The sequence below is a fragment of the Fusarium poae genome, chromosome 4, assembly GCF_019609905.1.
Source record: "Fusarium poae strain DAOMC 252244 chromosome 4, whole genome shotgun sequence".
In the NCBI taxonomy this organism is placed as follows: domain Eukaryota; kingdom Fungi; phylum Ascomycota; class Sordariomycetes; order Hypocreales; family Nectriaceae; genus Fusarium; species Fusarium poae.
Window position 1 is genome coordinate 3,139,222 of NC_058402.1, and position 17,373 is coordinate 3,156,594.

At 49.2% G+C, this 17,373-nt stretch overlaps 7 protein-coding genes across 7 annotated transcripts; 1 reads left to right on the forward strand and 6 right to left on the reverse strand.

The window, feature by feature from the left end:
* Positions 1 to 430: 430 nt before the first annotated feature.
* Positions 431 to 1,241, reverse strand: FPOAC1_011060 (uncharacterized protein; the record flags this gene model as incomplete). The annotated part of the gene is made up of 3 exons (XM_044855447.1): positions 431 to 565; positions 623 to 1,126; positions 1,182 to 1,241. The coding sequence occupies 3 exons, from the start codon at positions 1,239 to 1,241 to the stop codon at positions 431 to 433; spliced, it is 699 nt and encodes a 232-aa protein (XP_044702760.1).
* A 1,374-nt stretch (positions 1,242 to 2,615) lies between these two features.
* On the reverse strand, positions 2,616 to 4,438 carry FPOAC1_011061 (uncharacterized protein; the record flags this gene model as incomplete). The annotated part of the gene is made up of 2 exons (XM_044855448.1): positions 2,616 to 2,648; positions 2,804 to 4,438. The coding sequence occupies 2 exons, from the start codon at positions 4,436 to 4,438 to the stop codon at positions 2,616 to 2,618; spliced, it is 1,668 nt and encodes a 555-aa protein (XP_044702761.1).
* Positions 4,439 to 5,544: 1,106 nt separating this feature from the next.
* FPOAC1_011062 (uncharacterized protein) lies at positions 5,545 to 8,376 on the reverse strand (the record flags this gene model as incomplete). Its single annotated transcript, XM_044855449.1, has 4 exons — positions 5,545 to 6,406; positions 6,457 to 7,436; positions 7,489 to 7,555; positions 7,610 to 8,376. The coding sequence occupies 4 exons, from the start codon at positions 8,374 to 8,376 to the stop codon at positions 5,545 to 5,547; spliced, it is 2,676 nt and encodes an 891-aa protein (XP_044702762.1).
* A 1,462-nt stretch (positions 8,377 to 9,838) lies between these two features.
* FPOAC1_011063 (uncharacterized protein) lies at positions 9,839 to 10,586 on the reverse strand (the record flags this gene model as incomplete). Its single annotated transcript, XM_044855450.1, has 2 exons — positions 9,839 to 10,377; positions 10,433 to 10,586. The coding sequence occupies 2 exons, from the start codon at positions 10,584 to 10,586 to the stop codon at positions 9,839 to 9,841; spliced, it is 693 nt and encodes a 230-aa protein (XP_044702763.1).
* A 263-nt stretch (positions 10,587 to 10,849) lies between these two features.
* Positions 10,850 to 12,065, forward strand: FPOAC1_011064 (uncharacterized protein; the record flags this gene model as incomplete). The annotated part of the gene is made up of 2 exons (XM_044855451.1): positions 10,850 to 10,940; positions 11,002 to 12,065. 2 exons carry the CDS (start codon positions 10,850 to 10,852, stop codon positions 12,063 to 12,065), a joined length of 1,155 nt encoding a protein of 384 aa, XP_044702764.1.
* Positions 12,066 to 12,186: 121 nt separating this feature from the next.
* On the reverse strand, positions 12,187 to 13,356 carry CYS17 (Cysteine synthase 1; the record flags this gene model as incomplete). Its single annotated transcript, XM_044855452.1, has 2 exons — positions 12,187 to 13,184; positions 13,239 to 13,356. 2 exons carry the CDS (start codon positions 13,354 to 13,356, stop codon positions 12,187 to 12,189), a joined length of 1,116 nt encoding a protein of 371 aa, XP_044702765.1.
* Positions 13,357 to 13,735: 379 nt separating this feature from the next.
* Positions 13,736 to 16,609, reverse strand: FPOAC1_011066 (uncharacterized protein; the record flags this gene model as incomplete). Its single annotated transcript, XM_044855453.1, has 2 exons — positions 13,736 to 16,492; positions 16,559 to 16,609. 2 exons carry the CDS (start codon positions 16,607 to 16,609, stop codon positions 13,736 to 13,738), a joined length of 2,808 nt encoding a protein of 935 aa, XP_044702766.1.
* Positions 16,610 to 17,373: the final 764 nt, after the last annotated feature.

Consider the following 17,373-nt stretch of genomic DNA (forward strand, 5'->3'; position numbering starts at 1 on the left):
TGTCATCCAGTAATACAGGAACGCAAGCCCAGTGTTTCCGTCTCTAAAGGTGTATAGATTTGAGAATGGAAGAAGGCCACCAGGGTTGATAATTTCATCGGCCCAGTAAGCCATGGGATATCCGTAGCTGGATCGGTTTGCAAATTGAAACCAAGCACTGAAATGTCTTTCGAGCGAAAGACAACTGCGGAGAAGCTGTTGAGCGTGGTATTGCCGACTAAGTGTGGCTTCCATGGGCATTATAAGATCGACTTGAGCAAGAATAGCTGGTAAGAAAAGGACGTGGTCCAGGAGGCTGTCCAGCAGAGATTTCGGATGTCTTTGCCAAGGGATCGTTCTCCAGTCATGAGATGAGATAAAGGTATCCTGCCGCCTAAGGAGAGCAAATCCGGTATTGAATTCACTCAGTACAACAGAAGTGACAGATATTTTAAGGGTCACTTACAGCTAGAGGTCGATATACACGGACGAAGAAATGATGATTAGGGAAATGGCCGAAATAAGCTGGACCCAATCTTCTCACTTGGTCAGATCCAGATTCGTTGAATGCATATGCTGTTTCATGCTAATAGGAGTCAACGTGCGACCGAGACCAAAATCATCAGTCCATGCATGCACCAACCTCGAAGAAGAAAACACAATAACTCTGCGCCGAGTCATCTTGATCATGAGAATTTGGTATTCGCGCCAAACATTGAGCTCTAACGTTGAAGTCTCCTTCACCCATAAAAGGTTGTATCTCGGTCGGCGTGTATGGTGGAAACGTAATGTGGAAAGGCGAGGAAGATTCATCTCCATCCCGAGCCGAATTGTTTGGCAATGGATAGGGGAGCCTGGTATTGAGAGCTGAGACGAGAACTGAGTACTCAGCACCTTGACTCGACATGGATGTATGGTTCTCCCAAGCCGACCTGAGGGGTTGGGTTGGGGTGATTTCGATAGCTCGGGGTGGTTTTTTGGCTGATGGCGATCTTGTCTTCTTGGACGACGACCCTTTCTTGGGATGGGAGGCGACTCTCCCCTTATTTTGCGGTGTTCCAGTGATGAATACCCGTTCTCTCTCGTATCCTTCGCATTCCTTTCCGCTTGCTATGCATTTGTGGCAGTGGGGTCTCTCGTTGCTACACTATTTGGTGTTGTTAATTCGACTTGACTCTTCATCAACGGGATGGAATGCGAACTTTGACCCTTCTACGTCGGCACGTCTCGCAGCCTTTGTATTTTCCGGGAACTCCAACCATAATACTAACTTGAGTAGGAGAGATAAATTCAGGAATTGGGTATGTTGTTGTCGCAACTTGTGTTCGAGGTGGCCACTATTATAATCAAACGATTTGGGTCACAGCTAGGATCTCGGAAACGCCGTCTACGATGCTGCAACTAATCAGTCACCAGCATAAGTTGCAGTGAGGCATTCTGCCTACTTTCAACACCCCACACACGACAAAAGTTCATATTCAACACATGCATAAGGCTGGTGTCATTCACTACCAACAGCGGGTAGAGTCACCTCAGCGCAGAGGCTCAAATATGTCGTCTTGCATAGCAATTACCTGCGATGGTTTCATCTTGCAAATGAGATCCAGCATATACGCCGAATTGGACGAAATAGACGCTTGGAGTCAACCCAAGCCCGATGGAGGACAGTATGCTTACGTATCCACCAAGGACACACCTTACCTTACCTTCCCTTCCCTTCCCTTGGCTGGTTGGGGCTGGGGCTCGGGCTCGATGATATGACGAAATGGGCTGTGTTAGGAATCAACTGACACAAGGGTATGAGTGACGATGCCAATGGGCAACGACCCACGGCAGGGACTTTGGAGCATGGATGCTGTATGCTACCAAGCTACCTACGTATAAGCAAGCAGTCTTCACCTACAGGGGAACTTTTGGTCTAGCGCATCGGCATGTGTGGAGAACGTGTTTCCAAGGTGCAGCAGCCCCATAAGGCTGACAGGGAAGCACAGCATGTGTGGAAGGGTTGTAATGGCTTCTCGTTGGCTGTCAGTCTATTAGAGTTGAAGCTTACCAGTTGGCATAGGGTGAGAATGACAGATTCCAAATGGCCATGAGGTATTAACCCACATTACCCTCCTATCAAGTACAGGATAGGATAGCAAGGGAAGCAAAGGCATGTAGCCCAACATACTAGCACTTGGAAGATTGACGTTAACCTATACTACAACGCTCAGTCATTTGGAGTATTCCAAATTATGACCATGGATGAAGAGTTGGGCGGCCGACTTAGAATGCTTCCGAATCACGGAACAGTTTCCGCTCTATGGATCAACCGTTACTCTACTTATCAAACCCTTCTTGTTTTTATTTACCCAAACGTCCAATCAATACACATTTCATGGCTTAAATACCGATATACAATATTCTCCTAGCCCCACAGTCGCAGTACGGCACAGCATTGCTCACATCATGTTTTGGGCACCATTATTCAAAACGTCTGCGCATTATGATTCGCTCCGTACCAACCACAATACTATGGCTCAAACGGAGGTGTAATCAATTGAGCAAGCAGCATGCAATGCATGACGCTGCAGAGCAAGGGGGTGAGATATGTATATGCTGTCACTCGTATACGAAACCAAGAGACAGGGGTATCAGATATACTTGTAAGGGTTCATGATGCCATTCTGGGTCAGATGTCAGCCCTAAGCTCGGAGGAAATGTAACAGCGAGGAGAACAGAGCAGCGTGATAAACCCTGTAGGGCTGAACACACAAAACATGGAACAGAAACGAGCGCGGAGACGGGAAGGAATCTTGGAATAGACAGGGGTCAAACTTACAGGATCAAAAAGGTTCTTGATCTGCTTCATCACACCGATAGTAGTGTCGTCTCGGCTGTAGCCGATGAACTTCTTCTTAGCAATTCCCAAGCCATGTTCAGCGCTGATGCTGCCGTTACGCTTCTGAATCCACTCATACACCCAGGGCTCCAAGGCTTTCTCGACGGCGGGATCGTATCGGCGCACGGGAATGTTGAGATGCAAGTTGGAATCGCCCATGTGACCGTAGCCTAGGACATCAACGACTGGGTGGTCGGGTGTGTCACCCAACAGGCCAGCCTCAGTCATACGGGCCTTTGTGTCCTCGACGAGCTTGTACATCTCGTTTAGTGGGATTGAAATATCGTATTTGTAGGTACCGCCCCAGTGGCCAAGGCACTCGGTGATGCCCTCACGCCAGCCCCACAAATTGCGAAGCTGTGTCTCGTCTTGGGCAACGACACCATCGGCAATAACCTCACGGGTCATAACATCCTCCAGGAAGGCCTCAAGTTTTGCGTAGTCATGCTCGCTGTTGGAGCCGCTCGTCTCGATGAGACAGTAGAAAGGATACTCACCCTCGAGAGGATGCTCCTGACCCTTGACCTCTGATACGATTCTCTGACTGCGGCCGTCCATCAGCTCAAAGGCGGAGAGAATTTCCGACAGCTGCTTCTTAGCCTCACGGAAAGCAAGCTGAGCCTTTTCGTATGACTCTAATCCAAAGACGGCGACATTGACTGCAGGTGATCGCTGAGGGCACTGGATGGCGATCTTTGTGATAATACCCAAAGTTCCTTCAGCTCCAATAAAGAGCTGCTTGATATCGTAGCCAGTGTTGTTCTTACGCAGGGTACACAGGTCATTGATGATGGTACCATTAGGTAGGACGGCCTCAACACCAAGCACAGTACCGTGCAAACTGCCGTAGCGGAGCAATCGCAGGCCGCCAGCGTTCGTGGCAACGTTTCCGCCGACGTGGCATGAGCCCTTGGCACCGAGGTCGAGGGGAAAGATATAACCCTTTTTGGCAAGGTACGTATCAACAGCCTCAAGGACACAGCCAGCGTCAATAACGAGAGAGCCGCTGACCTCGTCAAAGGAGCGGATCTCATTCATGCGGGCCATGCTAATGACGATTTCGTCGAAAACAGGGACAGAGCCTCCCACGAGGCCTGTGTTTCCACCCTGAGGCACAACAGCCAGGCGCTGCTCGTTACAGTACTTGAGGACACTGCTGACTTCCTCGGTAGTGCCTGGTCTCAGCACCAACTTGGACTGGCCCTTGTACTTGTGCATCCAATCCTCGTTGTACGTCTCAAAATCGGCAGCGTCTACGCCCGTTCCATTTGTTACGCCGTCGATAATGGCCGAGGGGTTGTCACCCAAAATCTCTCGGAAGCGCGCGACATGCTCAGGCGTCACTTGAGCGAACCTTGAGTCGCGCTCGAGCTGCGGGTACATCTCGGACGTCAGCTTGCCTTGCTGAGCCCGTGTAAGAGTAACGAGCCTCGCAGCTGTGGTAGAGAGGCATCGAGCAGGCGATTGGGAGTGGACGAGGCCTCTACCAAGAGCATTGGTCCTCAGAGAAGCAGTCCTCTTGCTACCGGAGGTGGGCACTCTGAGGGCGCGGAAGAGCTGTGAACGACAAGACATGCTGGCAATTTGACTCTGAATCAAATTGGCCATGCAGGTTCGTTATTCGCTGGCCCAATTCGTGATAAGCAGAGCAAGCAACAGAAGCTAAAAGAAGGAAAGGAAGAGCGAAGCTGTAGCAATTATCGCCCAGCAACTTTTTGTTAATGGATTGCGCAAGGCTAAGACTGGAACTGCGGAGCCCACTTGACACACAACCTGGGCTACAAAGACTACAACCTACCGACACCGGCTCTGCAAGTGATTCAATAACTGACTGGTACAGGGGGACAGTTCTTTCTTTGTCGCCTATAACAGAGAGCGCAATTAACGGCGACGCCGTCATCGGATTTACTCTATTTTTTCTCCCCCAACGGCCCAAAACTTTGTGTTTAAACGGGTCATGCACTGTAAAAGTCTCAGTATACTTCGGTACAATTGACTTTACACCGAATTTAGGCTAGCACCAAGAGTCGGCGATAATGCGCATTTGCCGCACTGAATCGCCTCCTACTTTGATTGCATGTGTAAGCCTCTTTTACCTACCTTTAACTTAGTACGTGAATCGATATCAATAAATGAGCATGTAATCTATTTTCAAGCCAAGGAATACCAAAGTTCCAGCATCAATAGACATAACACACAGATCGTCGTTCGTATTGCAAGGACTTTTGATTTACACTTTATAATTCACATATAAGCAAAAGTTGGGTGTCAGATTTATCGGCTCAATAAATAGTATCATTGACTTATCAAGTCTCTGGTTTCTTCATGGTATTAACTATAAAAAAAAGAACTACTCACACGGCGGGTGTCCCCAAAGAAAGCTGGGTACAACCGCCCAGGTTGTTATCCTATCCCTCCATCTCTACAATCGTCCACTCTCTGGTATAGCTCAATGGAATATTCATTTGTCAAAAGTCCCTCCACCTTCGCCTGTATGAAAAAAAAACAGCACTGTCGAGTATTGTATTGGATAGAGAGTGAAAGCCATTGTCTCATCGCTTGGTTTCCCTCTGCCTATCTTTCCCTCCCCTCCTTTTTGGGCACGCTAGGTCAAGCTTCATATTCAACTCCATTTGAACAGACGCATGCATCTCTAGCCACTGATTCTCCTCTTGTTCCTCCTAGACCCCGTTGGTGTGAGGGCTCTGTGGCTCAGGATTGGACCTATCCGAGGGGGCAGTTTCTGAGCCTCCCTGCCCATTGTTTTGTTCGTTGATCAGTTTCTCCATAAAGGAGATGTAGTCGTATTGCGGCATTCCTCGGTCTTCGGACATGTCTGGTCCACTGTGTGCGGGCATGATCTCGATAAGTTGGTCAATCACTTCATCGGGTACCAAGCTGTGTCGTAGATCCATCTCTGTCACATATGGCTTGCCATCTGCCACCTCACGGAACGATTGGTAGACTTGCTCTGCCGTGTTCTGGTCTTCTGTCACATCCACCATGAATCGGATAAATTGTTCAAATGTCACGTAATCTCGTCCACCAGATGTCGCATGAAAGTAGTCGTGCATCTCATCTTCCGAGAACACAAGTCCAAGAGACGCGAGAGCTGCACTGAATTCGAGCTCCTGAAGAGAGTTGGTATCGTCGCGGTCGAAGTGGCGGAAGACACTCTCAAACTCTTCCAGTTGGATGGGTGTCAGGTTTGTCATGCTTCGTGCGACCATTTGATTTTCCAAAAAGGCAAGCTTCTTCTGCACTGATGTCTTGACAAGACCCAGTTCGTATGACAGCTCGTCATATGTATAAGTGGTAAAGTCGTTCTCCTCAATATTGGCCTCTTGACACTTTTGGTCCAGTTCTGAGATCTTGTCCAGATACTGGTCCAAGGGAGAAAGGCTCTCACTAAGCTTCCTGACATGGTGTAATTGGTCTTCAACATCACCATCAAGGCCAGATAGGGCTAACTGCATCGTGTTAAGAGCCATTGCAAAGTCGTTCGCTTTATCGGCAAAGGATTTGCGAAGGGCGTTCTTGATGCTACAAGACAGTCAGTTAAAATGTCAGATATCTTTTCCAGGCAGACTTACTCTCGAATGGTCTCATTAATGAGCTGGGCACGTCTCATCTCATTTGATGCCAACTCTGCCCACCTCTGTTCAAGAGCATCCAGGCTCAACTCCGCCGGTGGGTCGTATGGTCTCAGTCGATAAGTGCCTAACTTTGTCTTGATGTTTCCAAGCAACGTTGCCAGATCACTCTTCTCGGCAACCCATTCTCGCTTCTTGCCTCTCTTGTAATCGAAGAACTGGTTCAGTTGAGCTTTGGCATCGGCGTAGGTTCCTTCGAATGTGGCCTCCTTCCAAACCTCGATTCGCTCCTGGATGGCTTTCAGGAGTGCCCGCATCCGTCGTTCGTACGCACTCTGCATCTCCCAAGCACCTTGCATGTTGTTGACAAACTTTTCAACACGACGCCCAGCATTCTCGACCTTTTCCATTTGCGAGAATGCGTGGAACCAATAGGCGATGTAAGTCATCAGGGACCGCTCATCAGGCTTCGCGACATCGCACACATCCTCTACATCCAGCAGCTTGGGGATACCAATCTCCTTATGTGCGATATCGAAGGCCAGTTGCATGTTGCCTCGGTGGTCTGACTTGTCCAAGGCATCGTAGTCGATAAGATCTGGTCGGTGAATATCCAGTAGAGCACAGAACGCTAAACCATCGTTCCAGCTGCCACTAAAATCTCGCACCTCGACCTCGTCGTAACATGCCGTTTTTCTTTGACACCAAAGCAGCAGGCCTTCCTTTGCTGACATGCCCTCCTCGTTGATGTCACTGATGGTGAACCGAAGAATCAGGGTCCAGATGAGACCCAGAACAATCTTTTGGTTGCCATCAACAACATCCTCTGCACCAATGTTAGTCATCTGAATACCCCTGGATTTGACAAAGTCGAGTGCCGTGTTCGCATTCTCGAATTTTTGTACTCGAAGCTTAGGTTTTGAGGCATAGCGGCCGAGCGATTCGTGTGAGAGACATTCGAGGAGGTGAATCAGCATAACCTAGGCGTGGGATTAGTCAAGCCGGTCAAAGTTGTGTTCTCGTTCAACTTACACCGTCACTGAGATCCTTCACAAGGTCCTTAACCTCGAGGTTGCGCACCTCGATCTTCGTGTTGAGCCTGCGGAAACCAATTTTAGATTGTCATAGCCTACAATTGGAACAAAACACATACCATTTTGTAAAGGTCTTTTGTTGGACCGTAACCCATCTTTGCTGTTCCGCAAAAGCCATCTTGGTTAACTTTGGGTCATGCGACTCAACAGCAGCAAGGGCGTCAGCAGGAGTGGGATTGCTTCTGAACTTTCTTGAACTTGTTGATTGCTCCTTTTTTTGAAGCTCTACAGGTGACGGTGCGTTCGTAGCTGTGCTTCCAGACCGGTGCGATCGAGCAGCATGCAGTTGTGACTTGTCCCGCCTGGTGCGCGGGGTCGGTGAGGATGGTGGGGAGGAAGAGACGGAGGATAAAGAAGCGCCTGTGAAGGATCGATTGCGGGCGATGAACTCAGGTATAGGCGAGGAGTAAGTATTGCTGGCGAGTGAGGAACGGGGGGAGTGTAAAGAGGAGTCGAGAGTAAGGGAGATTGGAGTCGAAAATGAGTCGAATGAAGCGGACGAGACCCTCGAGGATGTAGAAGATGAAGCCGAGGCCGAAGCGGTGGAGATGCACGATAAGCGAGATGATTCCGATATTGAAGCTGATGGGGAATGCGGACGCGGATAATGGAAATGGGGATGACGCTGCTTAGATTTGTTGTTGTCGAAGCCTTGGTCGTGTTGTTGCTCTTGTTCGTTCTCTTGGTCCTTATCCTGGGAGTCGTTGCTGCACTGTGCCTCCGAGTGTAAACAAAAATCGGGGAACTTCTCGTTACCATCCAGGTTGCTGGGTTGTAGTGGAAGCATCCCCTGAAAAGCCTTGACGGAATTCCTAATAGCGTCCATTTTTAGCTCTGAGGGACAATTTCTAGCGGTTGCTGTGAGCCCCTGTTAAGGTGCCAAGTTAAGCCAGGTTAGGTATGGACTGTTGACAGGTACTGGAGGGTGTCTGTCGGCTGGTTGGAGGCCGTTGGAGGTGGTATGAAGGTAATTTAGGATTAGATACGAGGCAGAGGTGGAAGATGTATGAATGTTCAAATAAATATGTCTCTTCTTCTTATCAGGCATTAAATCGAGAGGCCGGCTGCTGTTGGGTTTATACCTGAGTATTGGGTTCCATCTCTTTCATCCCCAACGCCTCTTGAACCTCCTCGCATAAGATTCATACCACTGCATTACCCTTGAAAATAATGAACAGCATGATGTAAAAAGCTTTAGTCCTATTATGACAAAGAGTAAATACTGTTTAAGTTGTTTCTATTAAAATACTTTTAATATTCCCCAGACTTTACTCTATTGTTTAGTAGTAACCTACTACTGAGTTTCACACTCGAGACCTACTCAACCTACCTACCTATGCACATGTCAACTGAACTGCACGGGAAAGGGAATTTATTTCCAGGGGGTCCCTGCGACCGGCTGCAAATCCCGGCGCGTGGCGTTCGTTGTTCAGATGTTTTTGGTGCCACTTGGAGGGGTACAATTGGGGAGTGGCAGAAACAGTTCATCCATTACTCGTTGATGAACAACCTGACCTAGACTTGAACGCGTGTAAGCGGTCGACTGGCTGTAAACGTTTAACGGTTCGTGAAACGTGTAGTTTAATGAACCCCCTTTCTTATGCGAGTTTAAGTTAATCATATTTGCATGGCAATTCTAAGTCCTGGAAATAAAAACAGGTATCTGCGTTGTATATCATATATGTATATAGTATTGAGAGAGCCATGGACTTGATATTCCACAAGCATTTAACTTACAACTTTTGAGTTCAAACCTGCCTAGTCAAGAGATAAAAAGAAACGGAAAAAGAAGAAATCATTCCTTGTTTTTGAAATATTAGATACTACGATGAATTTAGTGAGTAGTCTATTGTTAGCAGTTCCGGAATTTAATCAGTTGCCGACGAGAACTGTCTCAGACGAGCCATTTGCATGAACACCACCAAAGTAGGTATATAGTGCATACCCACTAGGTACGGGTGATAAAGGACTACAAATGTTGTATGGCAGAAACAGCATACTTTACTGAAATCAACTATCACCATTAGTGGCATTCGAGCATTTGCTATTATTAGAGAGATAATTCGCATCATGTTCAGGCCTACCTACGCATAGATATTAACATAGGGGGCCTGGTAGTTCAAGTCTCAACACAGTAAAACAATGACACTGGGGACTGGAAGTAATTATCATCGTTTCCATAGTGGGGGGTTGATGAGAAACGGAGACTTTCGTAAAGTGATTGATACACTCTATACAACTTCTTATACACAATTTATCATACAACCACTCCCAGTACCTGAATTCATTTATGGCTTCTTTTGTCCGAGAATCTTGGCATGTTGCTTCCCAGCCGGCCTTCCAGTCTGACTGGCGCGTGACCGTAGAGTGTATCTCTCCTTTTTCCAGGCAAATACCATCTGGTCCACACTGCCCATGTCGTGCTTGGGTTTGCGCATGTATGTGAGACGAGCACGTCGTGCCCTCTTGGGTCGTCGCCAGATAATATCAATACCCGTTACGGTTGGACTGTAGACCTTGAACCACATCTCAACGCCCACCTTCATCATCTGTCCTCGCAGTTGGATAGCCGTATCTTGGCCCCGGCGTCGGATTTGAAGAAAAGCTCCAGCAAAGGGCTCGCCGCTTTTTGTCGTTACCATCAGGACATCTCCCACCTTGGCGCTGTCGGCATGTTCCTTAGAGAAAAGTCGTGTGCGTGCGCCGGTTGGATCGAGTTTGGCGATTTGCTTTTCCAAGAGTGCGGGCATGGGATCGGGGTGTGTGCTGCGAATGCTCGGGACGCGAGGATGAATGTGGAATTTGCTGACCTTGGCAAGATCCGCCCCTAGATTGAGTGTCAGTGATAGAATTCGCAATGCTACGGACATATAAAAACGTACGCTGCTCAGCGCTGAAGGCATTTGAGATCCGCTTAGCCATAGGCTGAACAGCGACTGCTGAAGAGGCATTTCTCTGGAAACTCCTCTGGAATCTCGTTCGTCGAAGGGCAGTCTTCAGACAGCCGACTGGCCGTCCCAGGCTTGCGACGTTCATTGTGATGTGACTTGCCGCGAAAGATACGACAATGATGAGCCAGGCTAGAATTTCTAGAGCTACGTACAATGTTCACGGCCCGACGATGCCAATTCCGAAATCTGATTGGTGCGGTCCCACAGTTTGTCCGCCCGGGTTATTTTCAAGAGCACCGTTCTAAGGTACCTGAGACACCTGCTAATTCAGAAAAAAACGACAGCCATTTTTCTGGACCAGCTCGATCATTGAGTTGTGCAGCCAGCAAGATGCTGAACAGGTCAATCATGCCGGCCTTTAGGCCGCTTGCGAACTTGCGAGTGTCCCTTGCAAACCCTGCACCACAATACCGACGCTTCAGTGCAACTCCTACCCGATGTAGGTCAACTCGAAACCCGACGGCATTGATAATGAGATAAATCCATTGACACTTTGCTAGGCTTGAGTGCCGTCTTCGCAGAGACTGAAAACCCCGAGTTGAACGAAATTCTTATCGATGTTCAGGAGAAGATCATCCTTCCAGCATACCTGCCTGAGACACAGAGGAAGATTGTCTATAACCCAAGCAAGAGCGACTTCATGCGGCGCAACCCCATTGTTATCGAGCTTGATGGCCTTGAGCATACATTTTCGCCAATCGATATAAAGAATGACATCCCGAATTCAAAGAAAGCACTCACGCAAGCGACCAAGCTAATGAAGACCAAGGAGGAATGGGACAACATCGCTACGTTCCTGGCTGGCTACAAGAGGGCTGGGATTAAGCTAGAAAACGAGCACTATTTGTCCTTGATTCGGAGGGCATGCGCCGCTCAGCAGGAGTATTCCATTATTGAGTGTGCCAAGCAGGCTGACAAGACTGGCCTTACTCTAAAAAATGTTTCCTCAATCGCCCTCTTAATGTCATCCATCAACCAAAGGATCTACGACTCAACGCGGGAAGGGCGCGATGTTCTGCAAGCTTTGAAATGGAATCAACTGATTTGGGATCTGATACAACGTCCACAGCACAAACGGCAAGAAAGTTCCATCCATATGCTAGCTCACTGCCGCCCTACTATCCGAGGACTTCTTCTCTTCAGTCAAGCACATACAATCCAAGCGCAACAGGCAGCCGGAGATTCTGCCGAGAAACTTACCAAAGGATTGCGGGATAATTTAGAGTTTATCTTGGCAAAGTATGAACGGAAACGTCGCAACATAGCCCCTATGTGGCACATGCTGAACGTACGCAGTGGTGTCCAGGAGTCCTATGAAAAGCAGGACCCCATCAGCCCCTACTATTATGTTAGGGTAGTCGCTCAGAACATCAGAGCGATGGAACTTGCACAGGAAATTGTTGGTGACGATACAGGGAAACTAATGTATTTCCGCGACATGCTGGAGAAGCATGTTGAAGACTTCATCAAGGCAGGCTCCGAAAATAGGAAAGGTTTTGGTCTCGAGTACGAACGTATTACAGGCCGAAAGCCTGATTGGGAGAAATACTTGACTATGGATTAAAGAACCACTGAGATGCTCTCCAACTAATCAAGGACGGGTTCATCCAAACATATTCTGGAAAGATTGATGGTGGTTTTCATGTAAAATATATGTATCATCTAGATTCCTTAAAAAGCACGTTCTATGGTAGAACAATGTACTTCTCCAAGTGCTTGGGAATAGCTCCCAGAAGTTTCTTATCAGTCAACCACTTGCGAGAAAACAATCGATCGGCGTATCTGTAAGCGCCATCGCAGAGGACAGTAACAACAGTGTGACCCTTGCCTAGCTTCTCAGCAACCTCTTTAGCAGCAACAACGTTGAGGGAAGAGCTGGCGCCAAGGTAAAGACCTTCCTCATCTAAACAGCGGTAGACCATCTCAATACTCTTCTCGTCCGAAATGTGAAGCGAACCATCCACCAAACCAATATCTGGTTGGAGGTTGTCGGTGATGCGGCCTTGTCCGATACCCTCAGTGATACTGGAGCCAGTGCGCTCGTTGAGCTTGCCACCGGAGGATACGTAAGAGTGGAGGACACTGCCAGGAGGGTCGGCGAGGAAGCTCTTAACCCGGCCGTTGGAGACGTCCTTCAAATATCTTGTAATGCCAGCCAATGTACCAGCGGTACCAGTAGCGCATGTGAACGCATCGACCTTTCCATCTGTTTGCGCCCAAATTTCAGGACCTGTCGTCTCGATGTGCGCACGGCGGTTAGCTGTGTTGTCGAACTGATTCGTCCAGACGGCATTTTCTAATCGCTCGGCGTGTCTACGGGCCTGGTGGTTGTAGTTCTCAGGGTTGTCGAAAGCAACGGCGGGGACGGGGTAGACCTCAGCACCGAGAAGCCGCAGAAGATCGATCTTGCCTTGGGACTGGGTGTTTGGCATGTAGATGACAAGCTTGTAGCCGCGAGACCGGCAGACGTGGGCAAGACCGATACCAGTGTTTCCTGCAGTGCCTTCGACGACAGTACCGCCGGGCTTGAGAAGTCCTCGCTCCTCGGCATCCTTGACAACGTAGAGGGCTGCACGGTCCTTGACGGAGCCACCGGGGTTCATGAACTCGGCCTTGCCCAAAACCTCGCAGCCGGTTTCGTCGGAGAGGCGGTTAAGACGGATGAGAGGTGTGTTTCCAATAGCTATGATAACTTAGCTTTCTGGGTATGTTTTAGTAAAATCCAAGTAATGCGCACCTCCAGTCAAACCTCGGGAGACTCCTTGAGCTCGAGCGACATTAAGAGTATGGGACGTAGGAGCTGCAGCGGCTTTGGCCGCAGTGGCGGCGAGCCTTTTCGCGGTGGGACGAAACATATCTTTGGTATGAAGCTTCGCGGGCTGAACAAAAAAAAATAAAAATTGACAGGGTCACGAACGTTCAAGCTTCCCAAGGCTAGAGAGGATTGGAGGTTGATCGTGGACGTTCAGCTTGGTAATATGGGAAGTACTTGATAGTGGGGCCGCGATCGGCAATGGCGCAATCCCGGGCTGTCGGCGATGGGACGGTATTCTTGCACCGACTTCCACAAAGGCGTCATTAGTCTAGATCTCATTTTTGGGTAGGTAGCGACGATTATGCAAATCAGGCATTGATAGAAGTAGTTAAGTTTCCAGGCAAAATATAGATAAGTGGTAAATATCCAAGGGTATTTCATCTTCTAGGTATCCAGCATAACGCCCAGCTTTCATATCTTCAAGGAGTATTCTGTTCCAACCGCACGTATGGTGCTGGGAACAAGCCTCGAGAACCCATATATGCTCCAAAGAACCATTCTCCGTTAACATCTTCAATCTCTTTTATTTCAGCTCCTCGTGGGAAGAGAAGCTCATCGTCGGCCCCTGCCTTCGGGTACCATCCAAATCTCGCTGTCGCTTTCATTCCTACCCCACCATCAGGAGGGAAAGTCTGAGTGAACCCGCTCTCCATCGGCGCTGCTTCTGATACATCTCTCGTGACGAGCCGGGCAAGTTCTTGATCATTGTCGTGCCAGACCCATTTCAGGAGGCCATGTTCGCGGTGTTCCGGCTTTTCTGGCGCATCTGACTTGAGTCCTCTGCCTCCCACTAGGTCTTGGGCTATGTATCGCCATAGTCCGATTTTCCCATCTGTAAACGCGACAACCACCATTCTGTGTCCATTCAAACATCTCCTCCATCCAGAGTGGCCGTTCTCAGAGCTTATTTGTCGCTGTGTGACTAGATTGCCATAGCAGGAGGAGCATATATCATAATCGCCTGGCGTAGCATCTGAAACTAAAGTACTTGTGCAGTGGTAGCAATGATACCGTGCCTGGTTCGGTTGAATGGGTTCCTGGCAGACGTCGCAGCGTGTCGTGAAGGTCAGTGGCTTGAAGGGTCCAATATTGGATGCATTGGGGCCTTTGAGTATGGTTGCTGCTGTTGGCCGACCTGGCGACCTAGGAGGACTGCCAGATCGGCCTTGGTTTGGCTGGGTGGCTTCGTGAGCTAGAGGTAGAAGGGTATGTGTGCAGGATCTCCCTTGGTTCACACAATCGTTACAAAAGCCCCAATCGCCTTCATTGCATATGTTGCATCGCCAATAACAATCGTTTGTCCAAGCAGAACAGTTTGCGCAGAACGTGCCGCTTTCTAATCTATGCCTGGGATCATCTGTCGTAAGCGTTTTTCGTCCATCAGCCCCACCAGGAGCTGAGCGAGGAGGGCGGTAGCGGCTCGCAGTCAACATGTGCGGCTTTGCCAGAGAAGGATCCCCTTGCTGTTGCCGCGTCTTCTCCCATTTTGCCCAGGCACCATAGCCGAATCCGAACCAGTAGAGACAGCCCTTTCCAGCCCGGTAGCAGTCGAGACACATGTTCCATTGTCCATTGGCACAAATTGAGCAGTTGTAGTGCACCTCATATTCGATATGTGACCTATTACATCGAGAGCAGCTGACAGAAGGCTCCGGATATAGGTGTGATCTTGTCCTCTGGTGCGCCGAAACTGTTGGGCTGCTGATTGGGCTGGTCACTGTCTGGTGAACAATTGCAAGATCGACAGGACGGGGTCTGTTGGAGCGACCGGCTGCGGGATCATGGTGAGAGAACAATGGAAGAACTGATGCACTCGCCACATTTCCCTGGCGACTAGCAAATGAAAGGCTCCCAGTGTTGGTACTCGGTGGAGCTTCCGTAGGATTTGGGAACGGCGCAGTGTGGACAGGAGTACTTGTACTACGCCCTTCGCTGAGGCTAGGCCGGGACTGGGTAGGATCAGTAGTTTGGGATCTCGAACCTAGGTCTGTTGATGACCGAGCAGCAGGCCTATTCTCAGCTGTAGTTGTGGTCGGGAATATCGGGGTGGTCGAGCTACGCCCTCCACTTGCGGTCCTTCTTCTTGGCCTCCGTACCGGCTCCTGAACTTCGAGACTCGCTGATGCTGCGTTCGTTTGCGGACGACTCCGTTCCTCAGTTTGACTTGCAGCGCTGGTGGCGCTCGCGGCACTCGCAGACCTTGAATGTGGTCGTGATCTTTCCCTTGTTCGACCTCCTTCAGGTGCCAACATACGAGCGTCTGCCCCTGGAGTCTCGACAGGTCTTGTTAGCGGCGGGTAGTTGTTTCTTCGTGCTTCCTGGCGTGTTCGATCTCTCTGACGCCGTCGATATGCCTCAGTGATTCTCCTGCTAAGCTCGTCGTCGCGACTCAAATCGATATTATCCAAGTCGAGTCCGTCGAGGAGCCCTTCTTCCTGAATTTGTCTTGCAAATGATTCTATTTCCCGCTCAATATCCCTCTCGCTCATATCACCGGAGCTTATGAGTGATCGAATGGATGACTGGTGCTCGATCTGGCGTTGTCTTGACTCGCTCCGTCGACGGCGTCGCTCCCCTTCCACTGGCAGTTGGTCGGAGCTATGCCGGCTTCCGTCGTCCATTCGCGGGCGGCGGCTTCCTCGCTGGTGGCGGCCATCCAAACTTCGATCCCTTTCCTGATCCCTTTCCCTGTCTCTGCTTGATCTTCTCCTGTCGTCTGCAGATCGACTTTCGCGCCTCCGTCTCGTCCTTGGCGGTGCTGAAGAAACACCGGCTTCTTGTAAGCTCAGCTCTCTAACCTCTTCTATCAACCTTCTATCCTCAGCATCAGCGCGTCGCTCCTCAGCCGTTCGGCGAGTATTGATTGTTGGCAAGACTTGATCGCCTGGCTTGTACTTTTTGGCCATCTCCTCCTTTTCCACTGCAGAGCGATCTTTTCCAGGGCTGGCTGCAATGAACATATCCAAAAGGGTGACGACGGTGGCATTATGTTGAGTGGTTCGTACAGTAGCTCGACACGATGGGCATGTAAAGATGTTGGTGCCGGGAGCAGGCGGGTTAGGCGACCGCTCGGCCGTCGCGGCCTGAAAAGTAAACCATTCCTTCAAGCAAGCACCGCAAAACGTATGAAGACAATCAAGGAGAGTCAAGGGCTGGTAAAGGAGCTCCGTGCAGATCTGCGCGCATAGTTAGCTACTGTTGGCGGGTCATTGAGGCTGGATACAAAAGGCGGGGAGATTTACAGAGCACGTCAGCTCCTTTTCTAAGTCCAAGCCAGTGTTTGTAGGCTCCATTCATGATACTGTATTAAGTACCGCCCTTTATATGGGAAAAAAAGAAAGGATGGTAGCCCAAAATAGCCAGCGCTAGGTGAGTAGAGGCTGATTGAAGATGCAAGTTGAGGATGATGTTCTGTCGACTGCCAGAGGTTCTACTGTACAAGCTGCTAGTCTAGTGGCGGGGTCGGTCTGGGCGTTAAGGCTCACCCACGAAAGACAGTCAGGAAGAACTGCATTTGCACAACACACCTCTTTTCAAGCTGGTCACAATACATTGAAGATGGGTTGGGCAGCAACCAGAAAAATTGGAAGATAAACACTGCATACAGAGAAGGTCACGTCTATGTATGTATGTCCGCACGGCGTATAAGACATTATCCGCACCAAAAGCCGAGTCAAGCAGTAGAGCTGAACTGTAGGTTAGCAGATCATGGAGAGAAAGGTCATTCGAGGCTCTGACGCTTGATGCAACACCATAGTCATGAATATGTATTTATATAAGCGTTGATAAAGTACATTCTAGTGGTTTTTACAGCTAAGCTTGAGCTTAATGGTGCATCGTAAATTGCCGTGAATCAATTTTATAGTTTGCACCAACTCCCATAGCTGGAGAAGCCATTGCTTCACCCCACTCATTAACGGTAGATGGTGTGTTGGCGGACGTGTAAGGTAACACATCATGATGCCAACGTGTTTGGTCGAATTTTTATCCATTGTTGAGACTATTGTGTATTTCTCTTGCCAGAAACAGAGATACACCTGGATCTAAATATCTTTCG